The sequence below is a fragment of the Electrophorus electricus genome, chromosome 1, assembly GCF_041902795.1.
Source record: "Electrophorus electricus isolate QZ-2024a chromosome 1, ASM4190279v1, whole genome shotgun sequence".
NCBI classification, from domain to species: Eukaryota; Metazoa; Chordata; class Actinopteri; order Gymnotiformes; family Gymnotidae; genus Electrophorus; species Electrophorus electricus.
This window is the reverse complement of record NC_137497.1, coordinates 5,813,827-5,837,144: the sequence shown is the minus strand read 5'-3', so window position 1 is coordinate 5,837,144 and position 23,318 is coordinate 5,813,827. Positions and strand designations below refer to the sequence as shown.

Here is a 23,318-nt window from a genome sequence, read left to right as displayed (position 1 = left end):
GTGCAATTTTAATTAAAATAAAAATATCATTTTAACAGAGGCAACGAATTAAATGCAAAATCCCATTGTCATTGCAGTGTGATTACAGGTTATCAGAGCTTGGTTTGTTCACTTTCTTTTAATGTGGTTATTGAAATTATCAATAATTCATCCACATATATGATCATACTTAAGTCCTAGAGAACTTGATATTTTCACATGATGTAAAGACCTTTCATGTGATTTATTACAACAGAACATTGTAGCAAAAACAGAGCACAGAGAATACACTTTAATAAAAATGGAGTAAAGAATCCAGTCACATATTTCATCTTTTCAAACATCAAATCAAAACAAGACAAAGCATTTTCTCTTTGGAACACATTTTATACATATGAGCCAACACACAAATCAAGTCAATAATATAGCTAAAACAGATACACATAAAAGAAAGTGTATTTACATTGTAATGTCGGTGTACCCACATTTGTGAGACACCGTATACATTTGTACTTTTCTTGTACTTCCTTGTTTTGTAACAAAATGCTTTTCTACACAAACACAGACAAATACAAATAAAACCAAACCATAAAAATTAACAAATAAGCATCTACTCATATTTAAAGGACTAAATAGTCCATTTTAAAAATACAAAAGGATGTGCAGATTTTAAGTCTTTAGCTCCATTGCTGAAGTGTTTACCAATAACAATAAATTAACCTTTTGGTATGACAACTGGGTCTGTGGATAATCTGAACACCCCTCTGTTTAAAGGGTTTTGTTTACAGACTGAACACAAGCTGGCCCAAAATACATGCAAAAAAATAAATTCTAGATCAGTAAACTACAGGTATGAAATGTGAATCAGTGTGAATATAATAACTCACTTTCCACCCTTGCATTGGTCACATCAAATCCCCCTGGGTTAATCCAGTTTGTGACACATCACACTCAGTGCTCAGTTACAACAGTGTTTAAAGATCTTCAAAACAGCCTCTAATGTTTTTGCATTTGATGACACTGACACTGTTTACTACATGCAAAACTACACTGTTTACTATATGTACAAAGTAAAGCTACATGATGTGTGATTACTATTCATGAACTACTGTGTTAATAATGTATATAAAGCTGCTCCAAACAGTGTAGGAACAGTGTATAACCTTGTTCTGCTCCAATACACTGTTAGGGTCTTACTGTAGAATACACAACCTGAGGATCCACCATTTCACCATATCCCACTACCCTATCAGAGAACTGTACAGTACTACGCAGTTCACTGAGTTAGGATCCTGCTCCTGTTAAAAGTCAAGATGTAATAAAAAATATTAGTCACATTAAAACAAGTCACAGAGGAATTAATTAACACTGTGTAATGTTTTTAAAATTGAAAATAATTATATATTATGTTATATTATATTATTTCCTTAACTGTTTAATTGTGTAGCTATTTCTGCAAATTTAAGAATAGCACACCAAAATCTTTCCCTTTCAAATGTAAAATAATCCAGTGGCTGAAGATCTTTTAGTTTATAAACAGTGGAGACACTTTCTATTCTGACCCACAATATGCTACAATGCTTCTTGTTATGTATTTATTTGTTTTGAATATTTACTTGAGTAGAATTTAATCTTGTTTGTCTATTTGATCTATGTAATCCTATATAATTCCTTCATGGTAATTGTAAACTAAAGCACACTGGTATTTTCCTAGAGTTTACATTTTACCGAGTTAACACAAAGCCATATTTCATCAACTCTATTGTAAATTTGTGTGGATTTCATGCATTTTCCATGTATGTTCAGAATTACCTCTTTGTGTTGTTTAACTTTAGAGCCAGTTACTGTAGAAAACAAACAAAATAGTCAAAGGAATTTAGCTGTGGATGTAGAACTGAGTGTAAATATTATATACATGATATCATATATGATAGAACAACATGATATGAGCATAAATATGAAGTGTGTGTGTGTGTGTGTGGGTGTCATATATATACAGAAGAGGTTAATGGATGATCTTTAAACAGCAGTATCAGCAGTACCGTCTCTGTGCTGTTTTATCCTCTTCAGCAAGACTAGAAGAACACCGATGAGAATCACAATCACAGCACTGAACACCACCGTCAGCATGACTACATCTGAAGAGCAGTGAGCTGAAGAAGATTAAAAAAAATGTTAAGAATTATTCATTTAGAATGTTAAGAGTAAAGAGTTCTTTTGAAATCTGTATATGTGACAGCCCGATGTGGTTGATCTCATTCTTGCAGCTGATTCATATTTATGTTTTAAAAACCAGAATGCAAACAGCAAAATGAAGAGAGCATGGTCCATATCCAATTACTTAAACAAAAAACAGAAAATGATCAGCAGAAGAAAATGAGAATACAAACCTTCAGAACTGCTGTTGAAAAGTGTTTCATTTCGCTCTGAAAAACATTGTTTAAATCAATCATGCTATATAAATATTTGTTAATGAGTAATGTAATGTGACTGCACAGAAAGTTACCTGTCACTTGTAAATATGTTGCATTGCTGAAGGAAATGAAGTCTCTCGGCTGAGTGCCACAGTAATAAAGTCCTGAATCAGTGTGATTAACTGCTTTTATTGTCAGAGAGATGTTCTGGGAGTTTACAGTCATCACAATTCGTTTACTTTGATTGACAAAATAGCAGAGGCTGCTTGGAGAAAATATTTTGTAATATTGGCAAGAAATGTAAACTGGCACAGAACTATCTGTGTGCTTAAACCCGTATACATAAGTTGATGTTGTTTGTTCACTCTGGTACCAAATGGTGACATCATCACCAGGTTCTGCCACCAATACTAGAGTGACTGGAGAGCCCAGAGTCACTGGGAGCAAATCTGCAATTCAAAAAATGAAAAATAAACACAACCTGTTTGAGGATAACCATGAACACCTGAAAAATCATCTTTATCTTGATGACTTCTTCAAAACAATGTTTTACTCTCTCTGTTTTATAATGTAAATGAGATTAGTATTACTTACCAACGCCATGGAACAGGAGAAACAGAAGTAATATACAAACCATCCCTGCTGTCAGACATGAAGAGGAAATGTGACTTGTCATATCAAACTCTGCATTATATAGTTGGAGGTGTGGCTTATGCATTAAATAAAAATTCATAAACTGCAATAATTTCAGTGGAAAATAATATATGTATTTTGCAACACATAAATAAATAGATAATACACAAAAAAGGGATAACGTCATACATTCATACAGTATTACGTACGTTCCTGTAAATAAAGTCCCTTGCCATATTGTGTCATGTGGTCACAGGTCTTCAGTGTCACTGCTGTCAGCCAGCATCATTATAGATGTGGTAAAGACAAACACTACTAGAGCTTGTCTTCATGACCTTTAATACAAGTACAGGTTGAATCTAAAAGTCCCATGGGATTGGTACACCGCTCAAATGCAACAAAACATACAAAACATTTGTAACATGAATGCAAAACATTCTTTGATGTGTAGAACTGACTTACAGCCTAGAACCCTGCATAAGATTATTGTATTTGTATTGTCAGTGATAATTTCAGAGTCAGAGGATCAATCACAGTGATAGTAATGGGATGAGGGGATCACTCACAATGGTATTAATGGGATGTGGGGATCAGTCAGAGGAATGAAAAGGAGTTGATGAGCCAGTGAAGCATGTTCACAGTTAGTCTGTATGGTCATGTCTAGTGGTGCATGAATGCCATTCTTCTCAGTCCAGGTGTGAGTACGAGTACAAAATCTTTTAGTATTTACTGATATCATACCAATACTCATATCAATAAAGATAGATAGATAGATAGATAGATAGATAGATAGATAGATAGATAGATAGATAGATAGATAGATAGATAGATAGATAGATAGATAGATAAGATAACTTTATTAATCCCAGAGGGAAATTAAAAATATAGATAATAAACTGCTTTGATCCAGACACCAAACAGGAAACACATTTCTAACATGGACAAGTGAATGAGTTGAAATGTAGTGGAATGTTAAAGTGTGTGTTCACATTAACATGTGTCCTTCAGTTTAGATAAAGATAAATACACAATATTAACTTAATTCACTGGGCTTGGTATTTGGGCTCTGCACATTACAAATGTGCCAAAGTCTCTCACTGTAAGTGACTGACCTGTTATTTTCACTGAAATAGGGTGGTCTGTAGACATTTTTTGTCTAACATTTGCTGTAGCATTATTTGATACTGTGTGCTGATAGCAGTGGAGTCCTTGTACTCAGTTTTATGAGGTTTCTTGTATTACAGGAATAAGGTGTTTCAGGGAGCTGGAGTGTGGGGTGTTGTGTGTATCAATGTGAGCTGTTATACCCCATACAGGCAGGAGTGTGGGGTGCTGTGTGTATCAGTGTGAGCTGTTATACCCCCACAGGCAGGGTTGTGAGGTGTCATGTGTATCAGTGTTAGCTGTTATACCCCCATACAGGCAGGACTGTGGGATGTTGTGTGTATAAATGTGAGCTGTTATACCCCAGAAAGGCAGGAGTGTGGGGTGTTGTGTGTGTCAATGTGAGCTGTTATACCCCCACAGGCAGGATTATGGGGTGTTGTGCGCTGAAACTGCCTGCAGTTGTTTTGTGATGTTAAATGGCCATTTAACGCCACCAGCATCTCCCAGGTTTGTCCAACAAAGGCATGTTCCACATAACACATATGTTGATGATGATGTCCTGGTCTGTTTGTTTGTTTCTATGTTGCCATAGTGGTCTTGCTAAATTTAGTTCTCTAACCAAGCTCAGGTTTTTGCTGTGGTTAGTAGCTTTCTCACCTCACTCTCATCACAGCTCAGGGGTGTGTGATGCTGGAGTGGGTGGGACATTCACAAGACAAAGGGGTTTCCATTAGAGCTCTTTAGTGAAGGTTTCAGACCATTTAGTTCCAGCACCCCAACTACTCTAATCGGTTCAGTGCTGCAGCCTGTAATGAGTCTCCAATACTACTGTGCTAATACAATACTACTGTGCTAGTACTAATACTACATCAATATAAGACCAAGCAGCTTGATTCTGATTGGTTAATACAATAACTCTTTGTCGACTACAATATGCCTACAGTACCCATATTAAGGATTGAAGTAAGTTATTTGCAGCCTCTCATAACTTTTTTTTTTTAATGTTAGAGCACCAAGTGCACCTTTCACCACTGTCAGTTTCAATGCCACATGCATGGAAACTCGAATCCCTGTCATTCTAGAGTCAATGAGACCATAGAGACCAAATCCAGAAATCAGCTGAACACTGTGGGAAAACATCAGAAACAAACAAGTGCCCAGGTGACCATATAGTGTGGTATATACCATGGAGATGCACCATCAAGTGTGGTGTATACCAAGGAGATGCATCATAAAGTGTGGTGTATACCAAGGAGATACATCATAAAGTGTGATATATGCACTGTCCCCACTGCTGTTCTGCATAGGCCTGAATTTCACTTAACAAGATCACCAGTAAGACTGGATATGGACACAGATTCAGGAGTAGAGCTACAATCAGCCACCTCCAGTACATGAATAACACCAAGGTTCACTTCACTATGGAAAGGGACATATACTGAATCGTTATTCCTCCTGATTTACAGAAAGGACACTGGAAAGTCATTTGGACTAGAGAAGTGTGGTTGGCTGATAATTAAAAGAGGAAAAGTGATCAGGAAAGAGTTTTTCCTCTACATGCCCTGACAGTAATCATATGTATATATGCACAATTAAGGAAACACAAATCAGATTTGTGCCTCCTTGTAATTTTAATGTGGCTTTAGTGTTCCAACAAAGGACCATTCTGTCACCTGAGATAAAACATTTTTCTATATGTATAAACAGGCCTTATTTTACCAGCATACACTCTGAAGGTGTTGTGTAGGCCTGTTTTAACAGATCTCCTCAAGTGAACTTTGTGATCAGTAAACATTTGCTTGTGGAAGTGAAAGGAGTATCTAGTGAGAACAAAAATTGAGTGGTTTTGATGCAAAGTGTGAGGAATAAACTGGGGGTCCATGTTGAGGTTGGAAAATATTTAGACCACAGTGTGTAAAAGAGCAGAATGGCTAGAATGACTGCTATGTACACAGCCACAGCCTTTGATGTGGTTAAAAGTGTTTGTTTGTTTGCTGTTCATGCAAAGACATGCACAGACAGACATGCACACATGCCTACAGATCTGTTTCCATCACACAGTGCCGTGGACAAAAATACATAAAAGACCACAGCTAAATTGCAGTTCTGTTTGATATTAACATGGTAATTAATAAATTGAATATTTGGGATTCTGATCCAATACAAAAGCATTACAGATGAATGCATATTGTAACGGGACGCACCCCCCACCCACGAGTCACGTGGTACGGCCTGCTGTGTGCGGGGGGGGGGGGGGGGGTTCACTCTTGTTTGTAGCCACACCCCCGTGATGGCACGCACCTGCACAGGGTTTAACATTGAGTGTTTGTTAGTCTATCTAAACGCCTGTCAGTGCGTGCCTTAGTGTTGGTCATTGTTTGTTAGAGTCTGAGTAGTATGTTAGTATTCATGCTTGTGTAGCCATTATTATTATTTGTATAATCTATGTCAATGTTACAGTCTTTATCATTAGCGTTGGTGTTTATGTTTACTGTTAATGTTATGTGTGAGTGCCACTATTGTCCTATATGTTTAATGTCATTAAATGTTGCACATAGTCAAGGGAGTCTGTGCGTCCTGTTCCGCACCCTGCGGCACTCGGGCCATCACACATATTCTCTCAATACAGTCCATAAACATGGATTCACAAGTTGTACATCATTTAATCAGCCTTACTTTACACAGAATTCTGCCACTTTGATTACCATAGTAACCCCCAAACTACTGTAAGCATCTCCAAACACTAAGCCAGACAGCAATACACAAACATGTAAATCCATGCTACAGCATCCATCCACCAGCTATTTAACATGTGGTGATCTGGGTTCTATCACTGGAACATAGCCAGGAGTCCCCAAGATCATGACTGACTGTGCTTTCATTGGGTGGGAAGGATGGGTTAGTCATGCTCTCTCTAAGTTTCAGTTTACTTTACATGTTCATGCTGCTGTAATCCACTGAGCTAGTTAGTTTGTACTAAATGCAGTAGCTTATTAAGAGTATATTTAGAATGTAGTAGTTTACTATTATTTTTCTTGTGTGTTTATAGACCATATCAGCGCACATCACATTATATCATCATAGTATTTTGTTAGGTCAGTGATACTGTGGTGGATATGATTTTGGACCGCCAATCGCAAGGTTGTGGGTTTGAATCTCAGCTCTGCCATGCTGCCACTGTTGGGCTCTTGAGCAAATATTTTAACCCTCTCAGCTCCAGGTGTGCTGTACAATGGCAGGCATGTTCTCTGACACCAGCTCAAAGAAGCTAAGATATGCAAAGAGAAACATAACATTGTACAGTACACATGTACAAATACAGTATATATATTTATAACCAAATAAAGGCATTCAATCTGGCCTAAATCCTAATCTAGCAGCATACAAGCATATTAAACTACAGTGCATTATACTCAGTTGTGAGCATTACAATTTAACAAATGTCAGACTGCACCAGGAGAAGTATTCCATTCTGTCTGGATGCTCTGTAATCATTCAGTAAATGAAGTTTATTCCACACTGACTGTTGTGTTTTCCTGGGCAGGCCTTCCCAGTTTGATGTCTATCTATGATTAAGTGGGGACAGTCTTTAAAGTGATATCAAGAAACTTCCCTTACAGAAGTCATGGCCAGCATCATAGTACATTGGTGGACGAGACCTCGGCCTTCCTCTGTGGCTCTGGAGGTCTTAAACTCCATCAGTCATGGAACTCTGACACTGAGCCACTGAGCTGGTCCCAGGTTTCTGTGTGGATCATCGAAGTCCCAGGAGCCTTATGGCCCTATGAGGTGTTTCACTTCCATCTCCAGCTCTGGGAAGACCAGCCACATTCTCCAAACAGGAAGCAACATGGATCACTTCCAGGGATGATTTATTTGAAGAGTTCTGTTAGTGTCAGAGATGTTACTGTTGCAGAAGTAACTTCGGTTGCTATAGCTACCAGCTCTTTACAAATGGCTCTGAAGCCCCAGTCCTCCTCACTGCTATGAATAATCATTATTTGCTGGAGTCTTCTGTGAAGGTTCATACTAAAATGATATATGCAAATTAAAAATGAATGAAAAATGAAAGACACACTAACATAAATAGATTTAGTGATTCAAACTGACAGTTTTCTTTCATTAATTGGTTTCATGGGTAAAGTGTGAATGTCACATTTTTGTAAGTACCTCTTCCTAGTCATGCAGTGGTAATGCATCATCAAGAAAAACATTCACCCTGGTCTCAGGCTCCATCCATCCTCACTGTCAGACGCATTGTGTCATTTTACAGTTCTGGATATTTTGGATTTATTTCACTGTTTTGTCCTGAAAATTTTAAATCTGACTGGTTATACAAGGTACTGAAGTGCCCCTCAGATGGATAAAAAAAACCTCGCAAGGTGGTTGTGTATTTATTTTCATATTGGTAGCTTCAGTATTCTCTTCATGTGAATGAAAGGAGTTGAACTGTTCAGCTCCAGGACTCTATCCATCCTCACCCTTAGGCATTATGTTGCTGCAATGTTATAGCTATACTGGATATAGTCCACACTTTTGGCCTGAAAAATAACATCTATACCTGAAATACCTGCCAGTCAGCTGGAAAAAGAACAAGCAACCAGGAGTGTTTGAACTGCTCTTAAGTAGGCAGGAGGACAAAAATGGAAATTCACATCATTTATCCCTCTGGTGGCCCTCTGCTGGTCCTCTCCCTAGTGCTTACTAACACACCTCATTCAGCTCAGAAGGACTTAATACAAAGCTGAGGTGCTGAATCAGGTGTTGTGGCACAGGCTTTCCACTAGATGACGTGACAAAGCAGCATTTGTTTATTTCTGCATTACTTCTGTTGAAGGTAACATTTCCTGCTAATAAAACAAAACGCTTATGAGTCTAAAAACATTCAGATCCTCGCAAAGAAAACAAAATCCACATATACATACAAAATGTGTTTTTGTAACACATATGTTGTTATATTTCACCAACAAATGTGACATTTTAAGGCTGATGTTAAAACCTGTAAAATATTTTCAAATATAATGATTTTTTGCTACTAAACTTGTTTGTACACACAGCAGGGAAGTGAAAGCAGTTACTAGTTCATTGTGAGACATTATCTTTTATGTTTGTTACATTGTACTGTGTGCCTTGTAGCTGTGTAAATGCATTCAGAGAGCATTAGCTAAAATTCAGTTTCTGTGGTAGACAGTAAACTGTGATTTGTTAACAAATATAGTGCCAGTTTCCCTGTTTTTAAAGGGGAAAAGGCCTGTGATGGTTCATCTGTTGTCTACCTATTCATAAGCTGACATGTCTGTCCAGCATGTCAAACCTGACATGTCTGTCCAACCTTTCAGTTATAAACACACTATCATTTAAACACAATTTTTCTTTCAAAAATTGTACACTTCTGTTTGTCTAATATATTTTGTCAGTTACAAAAGCTTATAAAAGGCCTGACATAGTTGGTCTCTGTTTTCTGCCTTTACATCTGCTAAAACCTGAAATGCCTGTCAAATCTTTCAGATCTATACACTGTGTTATTTATATACTTGTATATGACATTTTCTTTCAGTAGTGTGAGATGCATGCTGAAGTTTGTTGACCACAGAGATATGAAAGCTTCCCTTCTGTTCTTCAGCTGCATGCTGAGAAAATGTTGGCAGAGGTCACACTGTGTCATTTACACACTTGTTTTTGTCTTTTTTTCAGTTGTGCAAAATGAGCTCTGGTGTATTTTAACCACAGAGATGTGAGAGCTTCCATTCTGTTCTTAGTTCAGTCGCAAGCTGAAGAAATGTTGCCAGAGGCCACATTTGAATATTAACCACCAACCTGGTTTATACACAGATCAGTGCAGGGGTAAGAAAGGAAGTTATAATGAGAGTTAGTAGTGTACATAATTTACATAATGTCATGGACCGCTCGCCTCCCACTCGTTGTTCCACTTGGGCCACACACGTTACACATAAATGTTTTGAAAATGAAAGTGACAATTACTTGCACATCCATTCTTTCATTTTTATTTAGATACATTTAATACATTTATTGTTTCACTTTTTATCTGAATAAATTCTCATAATGTTCATAATGGAACTAAACCAGTGACTCTAGACCTACATATTCATGAGAGAGAATGATAGCAAATGTCATTCCTGTATATGTAACACTGATTAATGATTTCTGTGGCATTCTCGTTTCATTAATAGCAGAATGTAATGCAATAAATTAATGTGCAAAACAAAGAAATCAGTAAATATAATTTACAACAAATGTATTACAATATCTGCAGAAAATGGCTCTCTCAGTAAATCTGTATTAAACAGTAAACCTGTAAAGTTTACATATGTGATTATGGAAAGAGAAGTGAAGAGTGTAAGTAGGAAAATTGGTGTTTGGGTGTTTGTCATGCAGCAAGCAGTGTGTGAAAATGGCTGGAGGTCATAGTCTCATAGGAGACCACAAAGACCATGATGTACTGAAGCCAGACACACACATGTTGCCAACACTCTTTGTTTCAAATATGATGTTACATCAAAAGTAATGGACTGGAATATGTTGATATGAAAAATGAAATATGAAGATCACTTAGTAAAAAAATCACCTGATAATTCTTGTTGTTCCTCTTTTTTGTAGAAGACCAAGCCTTCCATTTGTCTGTTTGATTACGTCTGTATTTATTCTGCCTCAAACAGCAACAAAAGGGCTTTAGAACAATCACTTTTAGAACAATCACTACTGTCTCCTCCACCAGATATACTGAGCAATGCAATTTTTTAAAGTTAATTTTATTAATGTTAGGACATGTTTAGAAGTTAAGTCACTACATGTTTCAAGTAACATTCAATTTTGAATTTTTTTTTTTTCCAAAGGTGACAAATGTATTTTTTTGAATAATCATAGATTTATGATAAAATTCCCGATTATTTACATTGTGAATAGAAATTAACTTACGGTAGCTTGGTTTCAAAATTTTCTGTTACTTTGAACAGAGAAATCAGATCTAACCTCTAACACTTCAGCAAGTGCGATGAGTCAGTAGATATGAAGTAACTCATGTTGTTTTCACATAATATAAAGCCTTTTCATATGATTTAATACTTATTTCATGAAATTTACACCACAACAAATCAAACTGGGCCTTTTCTGTTTGGAACACATTTATATGTGTATCAGTCATCATCACAACATCATGTTTTAGTAATTTAGCACGTAAAAACATCCGTGTAAACACACACACACACACACACACACACACACACACACACACACACACACACACACACACACACATTTTTAATATGTATCATTTACCCCTCTGCTTTAAGCATTTTATTTAGTTATAGAGTGAACACATGCTGTAAAAAAAAATAATAATTTTCTTTTTTTTTTTTTTTTTCTTTACACTATGAACAGCAAATTACCATGAATATAAGTAACATACTCTCCATTCTTGCACTGGTCACATCAACCTCCCAAATTAATCCAGTTTGTGGTACATCACATTAACTGCTCAAATGCAATTACAGATCTTCAAATAGTAACTGATGCTTTTGTGTTCGAGGACACAGACACTTTTCTCTGGTTGTGTTTGTCAAAACTAGAGAGTACAGATATGAAAAATATGGCAGAGATCACAGCCTCTTATGGCTGTTGTTGGTTAAAATAATTAACTATGTAAAGCTGTTCCAAACAATGAAGGAATGATGTATAACTTTGTTCTATCACAGTACACTGCTAGTGTCTTACTGAAGAATACACAACCTCAGTGTCCACCACTTCAGTATGTCTCCCTGATTTCTTGATTTTCTTTTCAGAAAACTGTAGAGCAGCATATTTAGAATCTTGCTCCTGCAATAGTACAAAAAAACTACAACTGATGATAAATTCTTTTATCAATGGTGTATTCCTTTAATCAATACTAATATCCAAATTCACTGTATTATTATAGTCATGAAATTAAATCTGATTCTTTATATATTTTATAATTCCTTATTTGTAAAAGTGCTACTGTTCCAAAACCTTTCTAATTTGATCACAATTAGTTAGACTGCTTTTGGAGAAATTTAAGAACATGTTAAATAAATCTTCTCCTAAATAAATGTGTTCTTTCTTTTTCTTTCTTTCCATATATATGTGGGTTTCAAATATCATGTATTTTCATAATTACCTCTTTCTTTTGTTGTACTTTATCGTCAGTTTCTGTAAGAATCAGTCAAAAGAACTTAGCTCTATTATTAATATAACATTAACAATATAACATAGTTTTTTAGTTTTTGTTCTGAGTTGTATTTTTGAACATGCATAAAATCTTAATGGATCAGTTTTAAACAGCAGTATCAGCTGTACCGTCTTGGTGTTGTTTTCTCCTCTTCAACATGACTAGAAGAACACTGATGAGAATCACAATCACACCACCGAACACCACTGTCAGCATGAAGTAGACTTTGGAAAAGCAGTGAGCTTGAGAAGAGATTTAAAGAAAGGAGTTATTTTTTATATCTGTACATTTGAATTTGCACTGAATTTCATCTACGTCTTTCAGTTAATTATTTACAATCAAATTTTAAACAGCAGAATATAAACACCGAAATTAAGAGAGGATCATTGAATATATGATTATGAATGTATATGAGATCACAAACCTACAGAACTGGTCTTGGATGGTGTTTCACTTTTCTCTAGAAAGCAACAACAACAAAAAACAGTTTAATGATTTATTAAATTTCATGAATTTAATATTAACCATAATTTTACTTCTCTATAGTGCATTACTATTGATTATCAAATATGTCATATAAATATTGTAATGTGATTCTTTTGCACAGAAAGTTACCTGATCAGCTAAAGAATATAACAAGATATAACAAACCTTCTTTAAATTTTCTTTTGAAATGTGTTTCATTTCGCTCTGAAACAAAATTGTTTTATTGACTAAGACAGTCACATGATTCAATAAAGGACATCATAATACAGAAACATCTTTAAAACAACATAAATATTTGTTAATGAGTAATGTAATGAGAGTCATCACAAAATGTTACCTATCACATGTAAATATGTAGCGTTGCTGAAGGAAATGTGAGTGCTTTGCGGAATGCCACAGTAATACACTCCTGAATCAGTGTAATTCACTCCAGTTATTGTCAGAGAGGTGTTCTGGGAGTTTACAGTCATCACAATATGTTTACTTTGATTAACAAGAGAACAGGGTCCTGATGGAGAATATTTTAAATACAACTGGCACGCAGCATGATGTGGAACAGAATGATTTGTGTGCTTAAACCAATATATGAAAGCTGCTTTCATCAGGTTATGCTGGTACCAAATGGTGACATCATCACCAGGTTCTGCCACCAATATTAAAGTGTCTGGAGAGTCCAGAGTCAATGCAATCAAATCTGTAACCCATAAATCAACAAAAATAGAAAAAAAACATGAACTGTCTGAGGGGGGCAGTATAAAAACATTGAATAAGTATAATCTTTATGACTTCTTCAAAACAATAAAGTTGGTTCTCTCTATTTAATGTAAATGAAATTAATATTACTTACCCATGCCATGAAAAAAGAGAATCAGAACTGAAATACAAGCCATCACTGTTATCAGAGTAGACACGAAAAGGAAATGTGACGTGAATAAAACTGTGCTTTATATTGTAGGAGGTGTGGCTTATACAATACATGAAAATGAATCATCATTTTTGTGTAAATATAAAATATGTAATTAATAACAAATAAATAAACAGATCATAATAGACATTGACAATAGATAATAAAGACAAAAATAAATAAATGTCATCATTAATCAATGTCCCCAAGTGCTCCTGTCAAGACTTGGACAACCTTGGTTTTAACTTTCCACATTCTATATATTTTTTTTCTTTCTGACTCTAGTATTTCTCCAATGTATCATCTTCCTTCATTTATAATATTACTACCATTTTGGACTATCATACTTACCACCACTGCTGTTTTTCTGGTAGTTATCTATTGTTTATGTGTTTAATTCACTATGACTTTGTCTTAAGTCTATCTCTTAAGTCACACCAAAGCTTACTTTTGGAATTATTGCTTCTACAAACATTTGTGAAGGAACGGGTGACTCTCAGGAACTCAGTGAATTTCAATGTGCTACCGTGATAGAATGCCAGCTCTGCAATAAGTCCAGTCGTGATATTTCCTCTCTACTAAATATTTCACAGTCAACTGTCAGTGGTATTATAACAAAGTGGAAGTGATTGGAAATGACGGCAACTCAGCCATGAAGTAGTAGGCCACGAAAAAGGACAGCAGGGTCTATCACATCAGCAAACGCAATGCAAAGCATCGGATGCAGTGGTGTAGAGCACGCTGCCACTGGATTCTAGAGCAGTGAAGACGTGTTCTCTGGAGTGACAATCTCCTGCCAATCTCTTTCTGCCAATCTCATGGATGAATCTGGGTTTGACGGTTGCCAGGAGAATGGTACTTGTCTGACTGTACTGTGCCAAGTGGAAGGTTTGGTGGAGGGGGGATTATGGTGTGGGGTTGTTTTTCAGGAGTTGGGCTCAGCCCCTTAGTTCCAGTGAAAGGAACTGCTAATGCTTCAGCATACCAAGAGATTTTGGACAATTTTATGCTTCCAACTTTGTGGGAACAGTTTGGGGATGGCCTCTTCCTGTTCCAACATGACTGCGTACCAGTGCCCAAAGCAAGGTCTACAAAGACATGGATGAGCGAAATTGGTGTGGAAGAACTTGATTGGCCTGCACAGAGTGCTGACCTCAATATATATATAAATAAATAAACATTTTAGTATTCATCTTTTGGCACAATATCTGCTTAGTTCACTACAATTTGTCTGACTCTGTAGGTCTCACAAAAGATTGGTTTAGTTTTTTTCACAATTCTCTGTGGCTCCTTGTAAGATGTTCTCCTGTATTATCCCCGCTGCTTGGTTGTGTCTCTGTGTTCAGTCCTGCCTTCTCCAGCCATTGGTAGGATTATCTTATGTCAGCCATCTCAACCTTCTATCACTGATACATTCCATGGAGGAATTTATCCTGTCATGACACCTTCTCTGCTTCTATGGTGACCGTGTCCTCCATCTGTCTGAAACAATTATTCATCCTTGGGGTAAATGGCTTGGATGTATTCTTAGATTTTCATGTGTCATGTCCCCACCCTGAAACTAATTTTGGGAGCCTTAGATGTTCCTAGGAGTGCTCTCTTTGGACTGAGATCAGTTTTGTAATTCCTAGGGTTTGTTAGAGCCACCTCGCCATCTTAAGGGTCACAGCCCTAAGTAGTCCAATCACCACTGGAACAACATTAACCCTCCACCTTCTCTCTGGTTCCTCAGGTGAACTTCTGTAATCAGTCAACAATAAACCAGTCATTGGAGTGACAAGGGTATCTACTGAGAACAGTGCTCAACGTTCTAATGCAAAGCGCAAAGACAGGGTCCACATTGAGGATGGAAAGCACCCAGACCTTGGTGTGCAGTATGAATAGAAAATAGCTCTTAAGTGAGCAGTCCAAAACCTTTGATGTGGTTAAAGGGCTTTGTGTTCATGCAAAAGCAAACTGTCAGTGCAGAGATGTGCACACACATGCACACAGAACTGTTTCCATCGCACAGTGCTCTAGACATAAGATACACAAAAGATGAGCTAAATTAAGCTAAAGTAAGCGATGTTAAACAGACATTTAAAAAATTGGAAATTAATGTAATATTTGGGTTTATGATCCACTACAAGTGAACCCACACCGTTGCTGCAGTCTATAAATTGCCATTCCTAAAGTCTCTTATTGTGTTGAGAATTCGGCTACCACAGTAAAGCACTACACCACTACACCCTCTAAAAATTAAACCAGAGAACTATAATTAAACATAACACAGAAAATGTACAGCCTTTACAAAAATAGAACACACACAAATCTTCAAGCATATATTTGAACAAGTGGAGAACTGGGTTATGTTAGTAGAATATGAATTTGAATTTCAATGCCACATCTGTATGTGTTCAGGGGTCTCTGACGTTGTAGCTGGCTGTGCTCTCTTTGCATTGAAGGTGAAGGGTGAAGCTAGCCTAGTGAGAGTGTCTGTTAGGCCACATTTGACACATTCACTCAGTTGTCCTACAACATCCTGCACGAGGCAGGTCAGTGCTGTGGCCGACTGCGTGAGCTAATTTACACTCCAGGGTGGTAGCTATCAGCAAACAGAAAGAAACAAAAAATGTAATGCAGCTTCAAAGAATGCAAAGGTCAAAAAGTCTGACTGTATATAAAAAGGTAGAGAGTACAACCAGTACAACCAGTGAGAGTGCTCACAAAGACAAGACAAAACAAGACATGTAACCATGAGCCCTATAAAGAATAACAGGTGGGAGAACAGTGCCAGCAGTGGGTAGAGGGAGCAGTGTGAGTTTGTAACATGAACATAAATAAAAACTTCAAACATAATAAAATATTATGCAGTGAACATCTCTGACATGGAAATGAATTCAATTAATGTTAAAATATGTTAAAAAAAAATTGAAAAATATTTGTCTGACAATGTTCTTCCCCTGCTTTAACTTTCAGCATTCAAGGTACTAACCAATAACCAGCACCATGTGATCTACGTGGGTATGAAAGTTCAGAACAGGATATAAGTTCAGGCAGGTACTGAGTCAGCTTTACAGGTTTTCTCACTTGTTCCTGGTGCTGCACTCAGAACAAAGCATGTAGCCTTGATGAGTGTCACGGAACACTCGCCTCCCGCGAGGCACGTGGTTTGGTTAGCTACGTGCAGTGGGAGGGCCTTCGTTTGTGGCCACGCCTGGAGACACCTGCACCTTGTTATGTCTATGTGTATTTAAACGCATGTCAGGGTGTGCAGCGTCGTTGCTCATTGTTGACGTAACGTGTTAATGTGGTGTTATTGTCAATGGTGATGTTAAACATTATATTTGTTATTGTTATATATATATACGTGTATATACGTGTTTATCGATATGTACGTGTTTATCTTTTGTACTTAGCGTTAACCGTTTCCCATTTCTTGTTTGTATTAATTTTGTGTGATTCTTGTGGGTGCCGTTCGTGTTCTATGTTAAATGTTAATAAATGTACGTCCCAGAAGTTGGAGTTTGTGTGTCCTGCCCCTCGCCCTGCGGCACTCGGTCCACCCCGCATTACAATGAGGATAGCAAAAGATCATTTTCACCAACTGTACCTTTATTTTTAAAAGCTTTTAGAAGGTTAAAGTTTTTTCATATAAAAATATCCATGTCTCATCTGTGCCCAGCGCAACGGGCCCTTGAGGTTTTTTGACGTCACGCTCTCCTCTACAGGAGTGTATCGGCAAGTGCTGGAGCGGAGGGTGGAATTACAGCGCCACCCTGTGGGCCAACATTTTGCGGTTGAACCTCTGTGGGATGGTGAAAGGAGACTGATCACCACCCACATGTTCAACCCGCATGTGCCCACAGATCAGATCCGCAGGTTCCTCCAGCAGTACGGCGAGGTGCATCCGGGGGAGCGTTTTGTCCGGGATGAGCTGGGAGTATAGAATGGGCGCCGCCAGTTTATGGTGACTTTGAAAGAGGACGGTGAGGGGGGGGACGGTGTACCCCCCGGCCCTATTCGTCCTTGCCAATAACCGGGGGTACTTATTTTACAGAGACCAGCCGACCTTCTGCCGGAGCTGCCGGGGCCACGGCCATAGGATGGAGGACTGCCCGGAGCCGCAGTGTTTGAACTGTTTGGACCCTGGGCATATGGCCCGAGACTGCAGGGCCCCCCGGCGATGTAGGGCCTGCAGGGGAGAAGGGCATCTGGCCCGTTCCTGCCCCAACAAGTTGAGGACCTATGCTGCGGCTGTGGTGGGGAGCAGGAGGGGCGAGCCTGTGGCCTGTCCCGAGGGCGCTGGAGAAAGGGGGAGAGTTGCGAGGGGTCACGGTGAAAGAGGACCAAGGTGCGGGGCTTGTAGGGGTGACGACCTCCATGCACCATACGCCTCCCCCCCAGAGAAGTGAAGCTCCTAGTTACGGGCAGTCCCAGCATGTAGAGGTGGCCCTGGCTGGAGCATCCACGAACTTTAGGAAGCGGGCGAGGGCCGGCTTAAGTACCGCTGGAAGTGTTGGACCAGCGGCCAAAGAGAGGAGGGCCAGTCCAACCAAGGAGGCGGCGCCCAGTGCCCCCCTGGCCTCGAGTACCCTCAGGAAGGAGGTTACGCCCAGCATTTTGTGCATGGGCACGATAAGCGAGACCACCGAGTCCGAAACTGAGGGGTCCACTGAGGAGGAAGAGGACGACACAGAGGACGAAGTGAACATTGGACTACGGGGTCTTGTAAACCTGGGGGATGAATTGGCTGGGGAGCTATTATCTTAGAATTTTAGTGGTTTTTAGTTTAATGTTTTTTAAATCACGTTTTTAACCGAGAAGTGATTTTTATTTTCTTGATTGATGATGATGATTTGCTATTTTAAAGGTTGTTTTAGATTGTATGGTATGATGTGTTTATTCATTGATGGTGTTTTATTGTAAATGTTGATTGTGAATAAACAGAAAAAAAAATCTTATAAATGTGAATTCGACGTAGATTTCTTGTACAACAATAATGATGACTGAACATTTGTGTTTACCTAGGTCATTAACAGCTCAGTGTAAAGTTTCTAATGTTCATTATTTAGCTAACTAGCTATATTTCCCATAATGATTCAGCATCTTTCCAAAGACTTCAGTGGTTAATACTGTCAGTTTATTTCAATTAACGAACTTAGCACTATAATTCACTGAAGTTAGCCAAGCAGAAAATAAGGTAATAATAATACATACGTTTAAACCTAAATGCACATAAACCTAAATGCATATAACCTAGACTGTCACGCTTGGTCAGCCGGATAGCAGGAAGGACACGTCCACTCCTGCTAAGGATCACACCTCTTACCTGCCCCGTTCACAGTGTCCTGATTACTGATTACCTTCATGTGTTCCTTACTTATTTTCTGCCATATTTAAACCCACAGATCCCAGGAGACGGGGCTGTACATTAGTGGTCCATTGACATGTCAAGGCAAGTGACTGCGTTACTTTGAGAAGACTATAACTTCTGTATTTTGTTAAGTGCTTCCATCATTGAGAACCCGATGGAAAATAAAGAGCACTTTCTCACAACCATGCCTCTCACTTCCACCGAACCGCCGGCGTCACAGAATGTGCAGCCACTGGGAAGCATGGCGAGTAGCCCCGATTGGACTCACCTGTTTGCTGTCCAGATGGTGGCTATGGAGCAACAGCAACAGCAGGAGATTGGGGAAATACGTTCGCTGGTTCTGAACCTCGGCCAGCATGTTAATCGCCTGGCCATGAGACTGGAACAACAAGCCACCCTTCCCGCTACCTCAACTGTTCCGGAAGGGATGAAATGCCTCATTGCTACCCCTGAGATGTACAGAACAGACCCAGAGGAGATGCAGCTAGGTGTGTCAGGGATGCAAGGCAAGCCAAAGAACCAAAGGAGAAGCTATAATTCGGTGAATCATCCCCTGACTCTTTCTATGTGTAAACTGCCAGTTAGGGTCATACATGAGGATCACTGGCTCTCTGTATCAACACTAGTTGTTTCAAGGGCAGTGGGCAACATAATGGACTGGGGCTTCACAAGGAGGTTATGGATAAGAGTCATCTCCCTCCCCATTCCGTTAAGTGTGTGGGCGCTCGACGGAGGACCCGTGGGGTCGGGTTTCATAACTCATGTTACTCCCTCTCCCTCATGTTACTCCCTCCCTCGAGATTTAAATACCAGTTGAGAAAAACATGAAGATTGACACACTCTCCTAACATCATGCAGAAGCCCAATCCACCCACCTGTTTCCTGGCCACACTGAGATGGGACCTACTCTGGGAAATCGAGGCAGCGAATCCACACCAGCACTGCCGACCTAACCATCTCTTTGTACCACTCTTTCGCCGGCGAGCCCTGATCATGTGGGCGCACACCTCTGTGGGGACAGGCCACCCAGGTGCAACCCGTATGGCACAGCTACTAAGTACTCGCTATTGCTGGCCTGCCCTGAACAAAGAGATTGTCAGGTATTTGGTATCTGGTGTGGAGTATGCCCGCAGAAAAACTCGCACACTGCCTGCAGGTAAGCTGCTTCCACTATTCATACCTCTCCGACCCTGGTCTCACTTGGCTATAGATTTCGTCACTAATCTAACTGTTTCTGGGGGCAACAAAGTGATCTTAGTCATTGTGGACCAGTTTTTGAAAATGGTGTGAGTCCATCCACTTAAAGGTCTACTTACCACTTGGGAGATGGTGAAGCTTCTCTTCCACCTGGTCTTCGGACAATTTGAGCTGCCAGAGGACATAGTCTCAAATAGGGGGCCACAATTTACATCCAGAGTGTGGAAGGAATTGCTTGGAAAACTGAACATTATGGTCAGTCTGACATCTGGCTAGATGTCAAGCCAACGGTCAGGTAGAGAGGGCTAAGCAAGAACTGGGCAAATGTCTGCAGTTATACAGTCAAAAACATGCCGAGACCTGGAGTGCCTACCTCCCCTGGGAAGAGTATGCCCAGAACTCTCTGCATCATGAAGCGACTGGGTTAACGCCCTTTGAATGTGTACTAGGTTTTCAACCCCCACTGTATCCGTGGAATCCAATCACGTCAGCGGTGAAGACGTGGTGTTGGCGCAGTGAGCAGGTGTAGAGGAGGCATACCAGAAATTGCTCAAAGCCATCACAAACTACAAGAGGAAGGAAAATAGGAGCCATGGGGAGTTTGCCCACTACGAACCTGGATAGAAAGACGCAGTTGCAGTGCCTCGTGGACTGGGAGTGGTACGGGCCAGAGGAGCAGTGCTGGATACCGGCCTCCCAAGTGTTGGACCTAGACCTTACTGCCTCCTACCACAGGTTGCATGCTCAGAGACCTGCTCCGCGTCAGCCGGACTGGCCACACGCCAGGAGGCTGGCGGGGTCTCCGGGGGTGGGGGGTTCTGTCACAGTTGGTCGGCCGGCTAGCAGGACACGCCCACTCCTGCTAAGGATCATACCTCTTGCCTGCCCCTTTCACAGTCTCCTGATTACTGATTACCTTCACCTGTTCCTTACTTACATCCTGCCATATTTAAACCCACAGATCCCAGGAGATGGGGCAGTTGTTAAGTGCTTCCATCATCGAGAACCTGATGGAAAATAAATAGCAATTTCTCACAACCCCGCCTCTCGCTTCCACTCAATTGCATACATCACATAGAGACATCACATCACCCACCCACCTGTCCTTTAGCAACACACACACACACACACACACCTACCTGTCCTTTAGCAACACACACACACCCCTGTCCTAGATGAAGATAGATGAAGATTCCTCAAGATGAGGAGACATGTACGCTTTGGGTAGGTATAACATTCGGTGTCTCTTACTTAGATGATATTTACTGTGTTGGTCATCAACTTATTGGTTCGCAGCTTTACTCTGTGTGCACGCACGTACACACAAAGTCCAGCTCGTTGTTTTCAGTACAGCTGCCTTACTCACTCCTGGGCTAAAGGTGAGGAGGATGTAACTGAGATTAGCACTTATCCTAATAACATCTTAATCAACATAGACATAACATCTCAAAATACAGACACACCATATACCAAATTACATACTAGCACCTCACCCTCCTCTGTTGTGCACTGCAGAGTGCAGGTTACACAACCCCAACTGAGTATTTAATAAAACCTCACCTTCGCCTAGTGTGTACTGTAGAGTGCTGGTTACACTGCATCAACAGCACCGTGTCACCTGGGGTCAGTCAGTCTGGTAGCATTGTCTGCAGCATTGTCTCACCTAGGGTCAGGCAGAGTCTGGTAGCACTACATCTATAGCACTGTCTCACCTGGGGTCAGGCAGAGTCTAAGTGTATCAGTGTGCGATATACACTGAGTGGTACACACTGCAAAGTAACACACAGGAGCTAGAGGGGGTGGGGTTAGATATGGGCAGGGCTAAAGGTGAGCAGGATATAACTAGGACACAGACATAACAGCTCAAAATACAGAAACACCATATACCCAATTATATACTAGCACCTGACTCTCCTCTGGTGTCTACTGTAGCGTGCAGGTTACACAACCCCAGCTGAGTGTTTAATAAAACCTCTCTGTCCTCTGGTGTTTACTGTACAGTCGTGGCCAAAAGTTGAGACTAGCACAAAGGTCTGTCAATCTTGCTCAAAGCCAAATGACATGAAGCAGGCCTGTTTCCATAATACATGTCTGATTTAGTTAATATTGGAGAATGCTTTACATGAGCAGGCAAAGCGTAGCTACTTATCGAGCAAAACACTTTGAAATGAATGCAGCATTACAGCATTGGGAAAAGCAACCACAACAACTGACCATAATCAAGACCACAAGGGGAACTCTTGAAAATATAACCTGGACAATAAGGGTTCATTCATATCATGTCCTCTGTTGTCTGCTGTACTTCCTGTCTGGAGCTGCTGATTTTTTCCCCTCAGAGGAACAATCACCAGCCCTGCTGCCACAAGCCCCGCCCACATCAGAGCCAGGAGCACCGTCAACACCGTCACAGTGGCGCTCTGATCTGGGCACGGCTGGACTTCTGCAACAAACACACTTGTCAGTAAATATAAACCATGATTTAAACATGCAGAATTATAATCATATGTGTATGTACCAGAGTTAACACTGAACTATCATAATATGAACCACTAAACATACACATTTGATTATAACCATGTAACAGAGTGACAAAGATCACAACAGCATCACTCTGCAAGATCTCAACATTATGCATACCTACTTGTTTCAGCAGTTACCATAGTATCCACTTCTACAGATTTGTGTCTGTATGCTCTGGTGAGCTCAGCATCTCCAACCTCCATATTATGAAGCAACTATTAGTAACTATGGAGAACAGTTTAGAAGTCAAACTAAAACAAATCTGGATCTTGTAGAGAGATATTGTTGTGACTGTAGAATAGAAATATACTCAGAGTTCAAAGTGAATGAACCAGTGGAGAGAATGAGCTACACAAGGGCTAGGGGGTGTACATAACAACCACCACCACCCTGACCACCACATTCCCCTGATGACCCACCTGTGCTCAGTCATAACTATGATCACTGCTGAAGCAGTCTGTCATAATAACACCCAGCATAATTACTGCACCATTACTGACTACATTTACATATTAACAC

The 23,318-nt window shown here is 39.7% G+C and overlaps 2 protein-coding genes across 3 annotated transcripts; both read right to left on the bottom strand.

Annotated features, from left to right (window-relative positions):
- Positions 1 to 345: 345 nt before the first annotated feature.
- On the bottom strand, positions 346 to 3,036 carry LOC118241417 (uncharacterized). Of its 2 annotated transcripts, XM_081709947.1 has the most exons (6): positions 2,988 to 3,036; positions 2,486 to 2,842; positions 2,370 to 2,405; positions 2,022 to 2,132; positions 1,792 to 1,823; positions 346 to 1,277 (listed from the first exon to the last, which is right to left on the bottom strand). In XM_081709947.1, exons 1-6 carry the CDS (start codon positions 3,028 to 3,030, stop codon positions 1,221 to 1,223), a joined length of 636 nt encoding a protein of 211 aa, XP_081566073.1. In that variant the 5' UTR covers positions 3,031 to 3,036; the 3' UTR covers positions 346 to 1,220. The 2 variants fall into 2 exon arrangements, with proteins under 2 accessions (XP_081566073.1, XP_081566069.1); XM_081709943.1 differs by lacking the exon at positions 346 to 1,277 and having other exon boundaries at positions 1,675 to 1,823.
- Positions 3,037 to 11,462: 8,426 nt separating this feature from the next.
- Positions 11,463 to 13,720, bottom strand: LOC113591072 (uncharacterized). The gene is made up of 7 exons (XM_081709903.1): positions 13,670 to 13,720; positions 13,160 to 13,516; positions 12,988 to 13,026; positions 12,761 to 12,796; positions 12,465 to 12,578; positions 12,286 to 12,317; positions 11,463 to 11,966 (listed from the first exon to the last, which is right to left on the bottom strand). The coding sequence occupies exons 1-7, from the start codon at positions 13,710 to 13,712 to the stop codon at positions 11,853 to 11,855; spliced, it is 735 nt and encodes a 244-aa protein (XP_081566029.1). The 5' UTR covers positions 13,713 to 13,720; the 3' UTR covers positions 11,463 to 11,852.
- Between the last annotated feature and the right edge of the window lie 9,598 nt (positions 13,721 to 23,318).